The sequence below is a fragment of the Schistocerca cancellata genome, chromosome 4 (genome assembly GCF_023864275.1).
Source record: "Schistocerca cancellata isolate TAMUIC-IGC-003103 chromosome 4, iqSchCanc2.1, whole genome shotgun sequence".
Lineage (NCBI taxonomy): Eukaryota > Metazoa > Arthropoda > Insecta > Orthoptera > Acrididae > Schistocerca > Schistocerca cancellata.
Window position 1 is genome coordinate 147,684,438 of NC_064629.1, and position 14,231 is coordinate 147,698,668.

A 14,231-nucleotide genomic window follows, 5' to 3' on the forward strand; every position below is an offset into this window, starting at 1 on the left:
TAAATTCAGTAACAAAATGCTAAGAATATATTTGCATTGTGCCAACTCAACGATCAACCTATTTTTATATTCACAGCCATTCTCATTCTGCATTGCAATAAACTTCATTCATTATTTGCGTGTTCGTGTTACGATTATTATTGTCATTCTCTCACTCGCAAGACTTTTCACATCCCTATTTGGTATCGATGCACATAAAGAGTAGCTATGAAAGAAGGGTTCATGAATTCCAAGCAATAAAACTCAAAAAACAACGCAGGAAGGGTTCGAACAACTACTTTCATGCAGAGACATGCATTTGGAATCTGTTCATTGTTAAGGGTCCAAACAAGAGGGTAACATTACTGAAACAATGATCAGGCTATTTAGTATATAATAGAGCATACAGATTTCAAGGAGGAAACGTATGAAGACGCAGACTTCCTCGTTATCAAAATGTGCGGCATATCTTTCGTGTTAACGAAAGTAATATCCTGCTTTACCCCTTCTTACATCTCAAATTAAATGAATGCCATGAAGAATCGAATATTTGTTGACTGCGTCTCTTCTTGCCGCCATCCTTACCAACATACTTCTTCATTATCGTGGTAATCATGACATTCTATATGTATACTGCAAAAGGTTGCGCGTGGACACATTCGACATCGAGGTGCAAAGCGTTTTATATCGTACATTATATTCAATTCAAATAAGCTTCCTATATATTTTTACTTCGTTTGTATTTTTAGATGATTATGAACGTTACGGAAAATTATCTCACATTCTTTATGCTGAATGAGAAACACTGAATCATTCGTTTTGCTTTCCCTACGTTGAAATGATATAATGTTGGCGTCGACAGCCTTCTTCCACGCCAGAAGCTGAAACTTTTATCATTCTGCATTAATGATAATTGAATGCCTCAAATGTATACATAGCCCACACAAGGCGACGTCAGAAACTATCAGGGGAGAACGCCGCATAGAAACCAAACGTGCACGCGCATCTCCACTCTGAAGAACCGTATCGGACAATCACGACAAACATTTCGCTAAAAAGCTGTCTCATAAGAGAGCCGGGATTTGGCAGCGTCGAGCAAGTATTTGTCAACACTGTGGTAGTGCATTTACTTCCGGATGTACCGCAGCATACCTAGCTAAATTCACTTGACATTCGTTTTCCACATCGAAGACTCATACGATATAATCCACTGTAAGATGAGACACTTACGAAGTATATTTAATTTCTGAACTCCAAGAACAGTGTTCTTCACATCAGTAACACCTGCTTGTGTGTTTAAGGTTGCGTTTTGAGGCTCAGGCAACATCGCAAGGACTATATTCCGCCTGTTGCCGTCAGTGTGTCGTTACCTCAGTGGTTTCCTTGAGCGTTGCGATGCTAGTGCTATAGGAGATTGCAGTCCCGATCTCGTAGAAAGCCACTGATCAGAACCTTTTATTTTCCATTTTAATTGATGGAGTAGCAAACTGCTAGTAAAAATTCCTTATACGAAATCTGAAGATTGCCTTTACACATCAATCTTCGTCCAATTTTGACTTAGTAAATTATGTTAATATCATAGATGTCTGCTTTCCAAATGCCAAGGTGCTTCACTGTAAAATAGTTCCTGAAAAGATTCAAACCGACTGTCAACAATACAAATTTGAGCTTTGTTCGTCATATAGGTCTAACATGTCACGAGGTTGTTTAAGAAGTGCACATGTTGTTTAATATAGTTTCTCTCTTCTAAATTTTTGCAATAGCATTTAACTGTAGGTGTTTTCTGACACCAGCATTAGCAATTCCTTTCCGTTCTCTGAAACCTCCAAAACGATAAATTTTTCTGGTTTAAATCTGTTGACCTTAACTATCACTTCCGATCAACATTAAATACTTCATGAATCCATACATGGAATTCCAAATTTGCAGTGTTCCTGCACTGCTACAGAGCATGCATTGCAAGGTATTCACACAGTTTATCGCATAGACTTACCATAAGGAATGAAACAAGAACTGTAACACACTTTACACCACAGATGCTCACTCTGGCTTGACGAAAACATCCGAATATTGCCCAAAATTTGCACAAATAATTGACTTTGAAAAGAAAAGAAACGAGGTATGAAGCATTTATAAACTCATCGAATGTAGTGAGGTGGTTTAATTTTGTGCTAGTCTATAAAATTAATCTCGGGCCATACTCACCTCTGGCCGATTAATGTAATCAGGGCATCTGTCTCTGTTGCTTGTGAGCATGAGTGGAAATCGTAGGAATTTTCTGTGGAGCGACATTTAATAATAAAGCGTTTTAAATTATCAAATGCGATGAGCGGTAGCAGGCGCATTCGATAAAGAACGGCGGAGTGCAGCGCCACTGTTCTCGCCACGGTTGCTGCCGGTAGCCAGCAAATGGATCCCGGAGCTTTGCCGCATACAGCGTCCGAGGAGGACAGTCTGCAGGAAATCTGCCGCAAAATGGTTACTGGATAAAATTTTGATATCGATGTGTCAGAAAGCGAAATAGATTGAATCGGCGCTACCATTACATTCACGTCTTCAGCATTCAGACAGAAGAGGCTATAAAAATATTTTGCGCCAGCTGCTCTCGATCCACTGACATTATGAACAGAAACAACGCACGCTACCACTAGACCACAGGCGTAATCAGCCTATCGTTTCACAATCATGGGATAATTCTTCCTCCAGGAAGTGCCGCAGCCTACAGTGTTGCCAGATTGTGCAGATAACCAGAGAATAAGCGAGTTGGCCATTTTATATGTCCCATGTCGCGATCGGCGCGGACTTAGCCTCTGAAGCGGCCGGCCACCGGTCGAGTTTCCTCATTGGTGGCTTTTGAACCTGTTGCCATAATCGCAGCACTATGCAATTCCTTGTTTTGTACCCCAATCTCAGCACAGAAAGGCTAACTTCAATTTTTGCTCTGCAAGCTGTGCTGTTCATATCCCTCTTATTCCCTGTCCCCTTCCCACACCAGTTCTCTCTTCAACACATCCTTGAGTCCCACAATAACACTCACATCAGTCATTTTTAGTTCTTACCCTCAGACTATCCCTGTCCTCTTTATATAATTCCTGCACTCGTTCACACTCCATTCCTGTTCCCCTCCCTCCCTTCCCTTCCTCTCTCCCCACCCTCATACTTTTCTTCTTTACTACTTACTTTCATCATGTTCCAGATGTTTAGATATTGTTAATATGTGTGTTTTCTTTTTGTTATGAAGGCTCAAGATGTATCAGTTCTTGAAGAAGTTCTGAGAATGATTTTAGAAGTATTAAACTCGTGCCTGAGTCATCAGTTAGCCTACAATACCAACCTCATCTACACACTTTTGTACAAAAGGCATGTATTTGAACCATACCAGTCACATCAGGCCTTCCAAGATGTTGTTCAGAACATAGACACTGTAAGTACATAACTTCACATATTGTCCTGTGCATTTTATTGGTTTATGTATTGTCTGTGAAATTATGTGACTAAAACACTGGGAGCATCCTCTAGCTCAGTAGGTACAAAAATGTGTAATTACTATCTTTGGTATGATTTTCTTATTCATTGTGTCTTTTTTAGTTGAATGAGTAGTGTATCATATGCTTCAACTATTTATTTATTTATCCAGGCATCATACCACAATCTACTGGCTTTGTAAATATTTAGAAATCAGGGAGACCAATCACCAAATAGCAGAGGCATTGAGTTGTCAAGAGACGCACACAAAAGAGAATGAAAACTTTCTCTCTCTCTCTCTCTCTCTCTCTCTCTCTCTCTCTCTCTCTCTCTCTCTCTCACGCATGCACTTGTGATCAACATTGTGGTTTAATATAAACAGAGGTATGGATGGAGATATTAGAGAGGCAAAGGTCAACGTCCAGAAAGGTGGCACATGGTGTCGAAGCGGACAAGGTGGAGCAGATAGGAGAGGGTGTGGAGGTGGTGTCATCAATGAATCTAAAACAGACAATGTGTTTGGGGTTTTGGGAGGCTCTGAAATATTCCTCTAGATGGCCCATAAACTGGTTGGCATAGCAGGGTGCCATGCAGGTGCCCATGTCTGTGCCAGGGATTTGTTTGTGTATCTTCACCTCAAAAGAGAAATAGTTGTGTGTGGGGATATACCAGTAAGGTGAAAGTGAGATTAGCTGCTGGGCGTGAGTCTGAAGGACACTGAAAGAGATAGTATTTGATAGTTGCAAAGCCTTGGTCATGTCTGATGTTGCTGTATAGAAAACCCAGTGAATTTTTGGAAGCAAGTAGAAGGTGAGTGAGTGGAGCGGGGGAGGGGATCGTTCAAGTTAGGGCGGAGGTGGACTCATGGTAGAAATCCTAAGATGAGCCTAAGCCTAAGGATTTCAGTAGGGACTCGAGTTTGTTGGACTTGGTGGATGGGATAACTATGGCAGAGTTTGTGGGTGGAGTAATCAGAGAGTTGGCGGAAGTCTTCTGTCGGGAAGTCACTGTGATTCATCATGACAGTGGCGGAGTCTTTGTTTGCTGGAACAGTGATTAAATCATGGTGTGTTTTGAGGTTTACAGTTGCTTTCTTTTCTTCTGTAGTTAGGTTTATGCTTGTGGGAAAGGAGGGTGAGACCAAGTTGGGGGTAAGGAATTCCTAGAAGGTAACCAAGGGGTGGTTAGGTGAGAAATGGGAGGGTCATTTTTGGATGTTGGTAAAAACTGGGAGAGGCAAGACTCAATGTTGGGACTAGGTAGGCTTTGGTTGGAGGGATTTGTGGCAAAGAAGTGTTTACACTGAAGGGATTGGGAGAAGTTGACAAGTCCACCATGGCTCAACGTGGGTGTGGAGCTGAAAGAGAGGCTTTGGGATGGGACTGAAATTTCTGCAGGATGGAGGTTTATGGTGGAAAGCTTAACCAAAGTGTTATGGTGTTGTATAGGTTCTGAATTTTGTGGAGTGTTGGGAGGGAGTTTTGGAGAATGTGACAAGTTGAAAAGGTCACCAAGGCAGGATCTGAGTGATATGAATGGTTGGTTGGTTGGGGGGGGGGGGGGGGGGCAGCACTGTGGGTAGGATAGGTGTGCAGATGAGTAGTGGTGCTCAAAGGTGGGAGTAATCTGTCAACAGCTTTGATCATTTATGAAGTCCGTAGTGCTCTTCCAGGTGTTGGAGAACAAGGATCTCAATTTGGCAGATGTATTGAGGGTTTGTAGAGTAAAAGTATCTTGCAGAAGGTGTTCTGGGACACCTTTGCCATGGAGATGTTTCTGCAATACCAGCTTTCTGAGGGACAGGGGCTGGCAGACTTTAAAACATGAAGGTCCTTTTGGAAGGAGGGCTGGGGATCCATAGAAGGGAATTTTCATGGTTATACCATTGGTTTAATTTCATGGCTTAGTCTGCATTTCAGGAACAGGATGTGAGTGTGGGTTTTGAGCACACCAATATCCATAATGCCCATGCCTTGCTGCTATCAAACGCTATGTCTGCCAATGTCTTTCAGACTCCAGACCTATTACATCATTCCTAATACGCCTTACCAACTATATACTGCCACACTATTACTTCTCTTTTGAGGTGAAGGTATACAGACAATTCGGTGGCACACCCATTAGCATCCCCATAGCATTCTCCCATGCCAACCTTTTAATGGGCAAGTTGGAGGAAATGTTAGCCTCCCAAAATCCCAAACCCATTGTCTGTTTCAGGTTCATTGATGATATCTTCATGGTCTGGACTCACGGCCAAGACATCCTATCCTCATTCCTTCACAACCTTAACATGTTCTCTCCCACTGGCTTCACCTAGTCCTCCACAACCCAATGTGCCAATTTTCCCGGACATTCACCTCTGCTTCTCTGGTGGCTGTATCCACACCTCTGTCCATATTAATCTCACTAACCACTAACAGTCCCTGGATTTTGACAGCTGTCACTCTTTCCACAACAGAAAGCTGCTCCTATACAGCCTGTCCACATGTGGACGGTGTATCAGCAATGACAAGAATTCCCTTGCCCCCATGTGTTGGAAGGTCTCACTAAGACCTTAACAGACAGGCTCTACAGCCCCCCCCCCCCCCCACCACCACACACACACACACACACACACACACACACACACACACACACACAAGTGGTCAAGACTTGAGATTGAGCCTCCAGGACTGATGTTGACTAATAGAAGAGGAAATATGGTCATATGCAGAGCATATGTTTCAGTGTACAGGATACACTGGCCACAAATAGGGTAGTAAGTTACGAGGTGTGGGCTAGTCTAAGAGATCGAACAAACTAAAAAAAGTGGGCAACAGGAGATGAGGCAATTCATGTTTATATCTGTTAGTGATCAGTCTTGTGGTGCAGAGCCAGATGCTCTGCCTCCCAAGAAATACTTCTGTTCTACTCAAGGGTCTGGATCACTAGAAAGTGTCTGCACATGTGGTGTGTATTCCACACTCGCCATAGCTAAAACTGATGGCATTAATTCGCCAGCAAATCTCAGCAAAGGTCTGAAAGAGGCTTCTTGTAAGCAGATGTAACTGGAAAGAACTGTCTAGTTTTGAAAGACAGGCAGTTTGGGTCACTTATGCACAGCCAAAGTTATTCTGGGAGAAAAGTTGTAAAAGACTTGAGACTTGGCTTGGGCCTTTGAAATTTCTTTTTCTCACTAATTTCCTAAAATATTCCTTGACTGGCTGCCACTCTGGACATTGGTTCCCACTTCTACAGGAATGGTAACTCACATTGATTACATAAAGGCATCATCCACTTCCCAGAAAGACGGTTTGCCTATGTATGGACCTTATATACCAAAAGGGGAGGGGGGCAGAGAAAAGGGGAATCTTTATAAATTTTTGTTTAAGTCTGAAGAGATTTAAATGTGGTTGTATTTCAGATTTCATCAGATAAGTAAATAGTAAAATATTAAACATTAAAATGTAGTCAGAATTGTAAAATATTGATTACAGTAAAACAATGGAATGTTCTTTGATGGCTTAAAACAATGTGCAAAATGCAGTGTAGTTAAATAGTAAATATTGGCTGAACTGAATCAGCATGGATACTGTAATAGTCAACAGGCACCCTAGAAATGTATAGTTACTTGGGTTACCTTGCAAATATTAATCTCATTGCCACATAATGCAAGCAGTGCCAAAATATAAAATACAACATCAGCACAACATAATATTCAATTCTGTGGTTATGTATTTGGATCAGATACATAATAAATCAACCTCAGTGGAAAACATTAACACCTAACTTTTATTAGAACTTTATTAAGTACATTTGTAAAAGAGTAATAACAAAAGTAAAAATCTTGCTACATCCTTCCCCTATTATTGACAGGCTATAGTTGCCACAGTTCCACAGACTAAAGCACATCAAGACAGTGTCAATAAAATGCAGAATTCAGTCAGCAAGTCAGAGAGATGGTGCGCCATAAAGCACATGGAAACCTTATTTACATTAACCCACATTAAAATACAGAACTACAAAATATTTTCTTATATTACATAGCACATTCTCATTCAGAGTAACAGAAACAATTTCTAATTGCCAGATTCAAGTAGGTGGGTGATTTCGTTACCCAGGATCACTTCAAAAGACAGTATACTGACTAGACATTGAAAATATGGATAAAGTTAGCAGATAACCAAGCTACACAACATAATTCTCGAATTTCTAGTATTAAAATTCCACCTTCCACTTTGACATCTGAAATTACCTCAGAAAGTAACAGTCCTTCATATCATTCCATATTCAAGTATATACAGGACAGTGAAATATTACACCTAGGTGTAAGTTGTTCAGTCATTTTAGCTGGAAAATGCTTGCATAAACTAGCCAGAGTACCTGTTAAGCTGTCACTGCCTCGACTTGAATACATCATTGATGAAGGTTGATGCAGCCAAATATTAGTGAAAATCTCAGAAAAGCAAAAAGAAAAGATATAACTATTCACTTAAAAACCATTGTATGTTACCTCGTGGGATATTAGTTCTTATGCACATCACTTGGTTAAAATTATACATACAGTTTTACAATTTAATTAAGCATAATTGAGAGAAATTAAAATTATTATGATTGAAATGTGACAAGTTGAGGTGTGAATTTTTTCTGGTTTGCCCAACAAGTAATACAAGTTTCTTCTTCTTCTTCTTCTTCTTCTTCTTCTTCTTCTCCTCATGACATTGCAACTTTCCATGGGTCTTAGCCTCTAAAACAAGTTTCCTTCATTCTGCCCTCTCTGGTGCAGTTCTCTAACTGTGAGAGATATTCTATCTTCTTCCACATTGTGAAATTTAAAATTTTCCTGGCGAATTGAATGTTTGAAGAGATTTTGGGATTGCAGCTGGTCGTCACTCCACAATCTTTCAGCTTGGCACCTGCCAGTCATCTTCAGCTGCAACTCTTCGAATGTTCTTCCTTGTTGTCCTAACCACCATTTTCGTGGCCTTCCTCTGTCTTCTTCCAGTTGGCCTCCATTGAGAAACTTTTTTAGTTATTCATCCAGTATCCATCGTAAGGACATATCCAGGCTAGGCTATTCTTGAAATTTTTATTGTTCTTACAATGTCAGCTCCTTGTATGTGGCAATCCACCTTAGTGTTCATTCTAAATCTCCAGGAACTATTATCATCCTGAATTGTCCCATAGATCTTGCACAGAACACTGCATTCAAATATCCTGAGCCACTGCTCATCAGCACTCATTGTCCATGTTTCACATCTGTAGGTTACTACTGGCCTGATCATGACCTTATAAATTTGATGTTTCAGTTGTCTGTTTAATAACCTAGAGGCCAACAATTTCTTTAATGTGTCTAAGCATCTATTATCACTTAAGATGCACTATTTTATTTTAGTTGACATGGGATTTGTCCTGTTGTTGTAGATCCCAGAAAATTAAAGTTCTGCACATGTTCAAAAATGAAACCAGCTTCCAATAGTTTATCCAAGTTATTATTTCCCTTCATGATGAAATTCGTGTATTTAGTCGTCTTTTCACTAACAGTGAGGCCTCTAGGAAGTGTCGATTCTTACAGCTCAGCTATTGTTATCACTAGTGAAACTCTTTCTCTATTACTAATTGCTAAATCATCAGCATATGCACATATCTTGGTTGACTTTGTGCCTATGTAACCAAATATTTTAAGCTTGTGAATGTCTACTTCAAGAGTCAGATTTAAAAGCATTGTAGAAACATTGTCTGACTCATTTACTAAGGCTAAACCATTTCCTGGGTTCGCCACTCACACTGCAGCCTTGGAAATGAGTCACCGTTGTTGGATAAGTGAAACATACTTATATGGTATACCAAGCAATAGCAAATCATTTAGCATTTATGCCCTATCAAGACTATAGAAGGCCTTGTGGAAGCTCAATATTATACTCATATGCCTTTTCGTGTATTTGCCGCAGCACAAATATTTGATCTGTTGTTGACCTATTAGACTGAAATCCACACTGATATTCTCCCCGAATCTCTTCTACGTATGGCACCAGCATGTTGTAAATAATGCTAAGAGAATGTTGTGGGTTGCATTCAACTGGGTAATCATCATCATCATCATTTAAGACTGATTATGCCTTTCAGCATTCAGTCTAGAGCATAGTCCCCCTTATAAAATTCCTCCATGATCCCCTATTCAGTGCTAACATTTGTGCCTCTTCTGATGTTAAGCATATTACTTCAAAATCATTCTTAACCGAATCCAGGTACCTTCTCCTTGGTCTACCCCGACTCCTCCTACCCTCTACTGCTGAACCCATGAGTCTCTTGGGTAACCTTGCTTCTCCCATGCGTGTAACATGACCCTACCATCTAAGCCTGTTCGCCCTGACTGCTACATCTATAGAGTTCATTCCCAGTTTTTCTTTGATTTCCTCATTGTGCACACTCTCCTGCCATTGTTCCCATCTACTAGTACCTGCAATCATCCTAGCTACTTTCATATCCGAAACTTCAACCTTATTGATAAGGTAACCTGAATCCACCCAGCTTTCGCTCCCATACAACAAAGTTAGTTGAAAGATTGAACAGTGCACAGATAACTTAGTCTTGGTACTGACTTCCTTTTTGCAGAAGATAGTAGATTGTAGCTTAGCGCTCACTGCATTAGCTTTGCTACACCTCGCTTCCAGTTCTTTCACTATGTTGCCATCCTGTGAGAATATGCATCCTAAGTACTTGAAACTGTCCACCTGTTCTAACTTTGTTCCTCCTATTTGGCACTCAATCTTTTTATATCTCTTTCCCACTGACATTACTTTTGTTTTGGAGATGCTAATCTTCATACCATAGTCCTTACATTTCTGATCTAGCTCTGAAATATTACTTTGCAAACTTTCAATAGAATCTGCCATCACAACTAAGTCATCTGCATATGCGAGACTGCTTATTTTGTGTTCACCTATCTTAATCTCTCCCAGCCAGTCTATTGTTTTCAACATATGATCCATAAATAATATGAACAACAGTGGAGACAGGTTTCAGCCTTGTCTTACCCCTGAAACTACTCTGAACCATGGACTCAATTTACCGTCAACTCTAACTGCTGCCTGACTGTCTATGTAAAGACCTTTAATTGCTTGCAAAAGTTTGCCTCCTATTCCATAATCACGTAGCACAGACAATAACTTCCTCCTAGGAACCCGGTCATATGCCTTTTCTAGATCTATAAAACATAGATACAATTCCCTGTTCCACTCGTAACACTTCTCCATTATTTGCCGTAAGCTAAAGATCTGGTCCTGACAACCTCTAAGAGGCCAAAACCCACACTGATTTTCATACAATTTGTCCTCAACTAATACTCGCACTTTCCTTTCAACAATACCTGAGAAGATTTTACCCACAACGCTGATCAAAGAGATACCTCTGTAGTTGTTACAATCTTTTCTGTTTCCATGTTTAAAGATTGGTGTGATTACTGCTTTCGTCCAGTCTGACGGAACCTGTCCCGACTTCCACGCCATTTCAATTAACCTGTGTAGCCACTTAAGACCTGACATTACACTGTATTTGATGAGTTCCGACTTAATTTCATCCACCCCAGCTGCTTTATTGCACTGTAATCTATTGATCATTTTCTCCACTTCCTCAATTGTGATCCTATTTCCATCATCATTCCTGTCCCATTGTACATTGAAATCTGAAACATTACTGATTGTGTTTTCACCTACATTGAGCAACTCTTGAAAATATTCCCTTTATCTGCCCAAGGCATCAATAGGATTCACCAGCAGTTTTCCTGACCTGTCCAAAATACTTGTCATTTCCTTCTTACCTCCCTTTCGAAGACTGCTAATTACACTCCAGAATGGTTTTCCAGCAGCTTGACCCAAGGTCTCCAACCTGTTTCCAAAGTCTTCCCAAGATTTCTTCTTGGATGCTGCAATTATCTGTTTGGCTTTGTTTCTTTCTTCAACATAACTTTCTCTGTCTACCTGAGTTCTAGTATGTAGCCATTTTTGATATGCCTTCTTTTTCCTTTTACAGGCTGCCTTGACTGTGTCATTCCACCAAGCTGTTTGCTTCATCCTACCTTTACACACTACTGTTCCAAGACATTCTTTGGCCACTTCTAGTACTGTGTCCCGTGTACCTTGTCCATTCCTTTTCCGGTGACTGCAATTGACTACATTCAACTAACTGGTACCTTTCTGAGATCACTGTTATGTACTTGTCTGATTTCCTTATCCTGAAGTTTCTCCACTCTTACTCTCCCACACATGGACCTGACCTCCTGCACTTTCGGCCTCACAATACCAATTTCACTGCAGATTAAATAGTGATCAGTGTCATCAAAGAATCCCCTGAATACACGTGTGTGCCTCACAGCCATCCTGAATTCCTGATCTGTTATTATATAGTCAATGACAGATCTGGTTCCCCTGCCTTCCCAAGTATACCGGTGAATGTTCTTATATTTAAAAAAGGAGTTTGTGATTACTAAGCCCATACTGGCACAGAAATCCAAGAGTTGTTTCCCGTTCCTGTTGGCCTCCATATCCTCTCCAAATTTACCCATAACCTTTTCATACCCTTCTGTTAGACTTTCAATCCTGGCATTAAAATCACCCATGAGCAGAACATTGTCCTTGTCCTTTACTCTAACAACTACATCACTGAGTGCCTCATAAAAACTATCCATCTTATCTTGATCTGTCCCTTCACAATGCAAATATACTGACACAATCCTAAATTTCTTGCTGGACACTGTGTCAAATCTATCCACATCAGTCATTCGTTTACATACCTTATTGCAACTTGCAACTACGGTGGGTTCCATTTCTTTCCTGATGAAAAGCCCTACACCCCATTGTGCTATTCCTGCTTTGACTCCTGACAGGTACACCTAACAAGTCTTGTCCCCTTTCTTATGGATTGGTAGGATTACCCCCAAGGTCCATTCTTCTGGAATTTTTTCCTGATTCCATATCAATTTGATAAGTTTATACATTTGCTTAAGGTGACATATTGCCCCATTTTGTAAACAGTTTTGCTGTTATTCCATCAGTTCCTGAGGCTTTGTAGTTTTTTTAGAAACTACACTACCTTCTGTACCTCTTCTAATGTGGATTCTTCTATCTGTGGATATACAGTGTAATATAGTGACTGCACAATCCTGGTAGAATTGCTCCCCTGAATTATCTTGAAGGGTTCTCTCCCTCTATCCAGAATGTGTTCTTCATCTGCCAGGCAATTTCTCTCTTCGCCCTTAAATGCTGTTATTTTCAAGCTATATTCTTGAGTTCCTCCTTCAATTTTCTTATAAAACTTTCTGCTGTATTCTGTTGATAGTGTTCTTCCATCTTTTCTATCTTTCTGCTTATGGCTCCCCCTTCTTTTTCCCTTCCTCTCCTACACACCCTTGCTGTCTCTATTCTCTTTTCATTATATAATGCCTGCAGCATGGAGAGCTGCATCAAACCAGTCTCAGGACTGAAGACCACAACAACAACAAATGCCTGATTTGATCTTGTATTTCACTGTCAGCACTTCAGTCTTGCTTCCTTTTTCTGTTCTAGTGCCTGTCTGCATTCATCATCATACCAGTATTCATTTCTAAGGCTCTTTGTTTCCCCCGGTATTTCATGTGCTGTTGTCTGAATAGCATTTTTAACAGAGTTCCATTCTTTATATATATGGTATTCACCATCTTTTGTTTGTAATTCCTGTCTCATCTGATTCTTCAGTTGGTGCATATACGTCCTCAAAGATCACATGGTGAAATTTGCTTTTGACACACGGAGTACATATTCTTTCATTATGTGGAGTGAAAGCAATGAGAGAGCCACTCATATCTTTGGCGACTATAAACCCAACTCTATCCCCCTCATGTCTTTCATCTTCTACTGATTGATGTGGCACAGTGGTTAGCTCACTAGACTCGAATTTGGGAAGACAACAGTTCAAACCGCTGTCTGGCCATCCAGACTTAGGTTTTCCATGATTCCTCAAAATCGCTCCAGACAAATACCAGGATGGTTCCTTTGAAAGGGCACAACCAATTTCCTTCCCCGTCCTTGAAACAGTCTGAGCTTGTGCTCCATCTCTAATGACTTCGATCAATATCGATGGAATGTTAAGCCCAATCTTCCTTCCTTCCTTTTATCTTTTCCTGAATAATAAGGGAGAATTTAAGCTTATGACTCTCTCCTCTCCCCTTCCCTTCCACCTGATTTCCTGAAGTGCGTAGGATCTCTTCCACAATACTGTTCATAGCCCCCATCTGCAGCAGTGTACGAACTTTCCATGTTCAAAATTTAAGCGCCAATATACCTATATTCCTGTTTCTTGGTGCAGTTCATCTCCGGAAGGGCAGTCCGGTGTTCCTTGTTAAATTATTCATGATGACAAGCTTTTTACAAGGCAGAGGTATCGATGCTATGCTCAACCTCCAACCTGGAGGACCAGGCTTTTATTTTGTGATCAGCTCTTGTGGAAGGGTTGATGGCCTAGTGTATACAGCCCCCCTACTCCCCTAGCCCCTATCCATTGGTGTGGGATGCGCTCCTCCATTGAGGCCAGTCCAGCTTGGGTGACCCTGCCAGCAGGCCAGCAACTGCATGTCTACCAGCATAGTCCGCAGCTTCTTCAGAGCTCACAAGCCACCCAGCCTAGCACTAAAGATGTCTTCAACATGGCAGTATCCCCTGTGTAGGATAATTGGTTAACTATAATCAATATTTCTCATAAGTTACTGCTCAGGTTTCAACCTAGTATTGTCCAGTTGCAAAATAAGCATCTGGTGTGACCTTAAATATTTGTGG

At 40.7% G+C, this 14,231-nt stretch overlaps 1 protein-coding gene across 2 annotated transcripts in view; it reads left to right on the forward strand.

The window, feature by feature from the left end:
• LOC126183468 (dymeclin) overlaps positions 1-14,231 on the forward strand; it is a 165,837-nt gene that overhangs the window by 142,000 nt on the left and 9,606 nt on the right. For both annotated transcript variants that reach the window (XM_049925479.1, XM_049925480.1), the window contains exon 12: positions 3,221-3,403. In XM_049925479.1, coding sequence (XP_049781436.1) covers positions 3,221-3,403 — 183 coding nt within the window. The remainder of the gene's footprint in view (positions 1-3,220; positions 3,404-14,231) is intronic.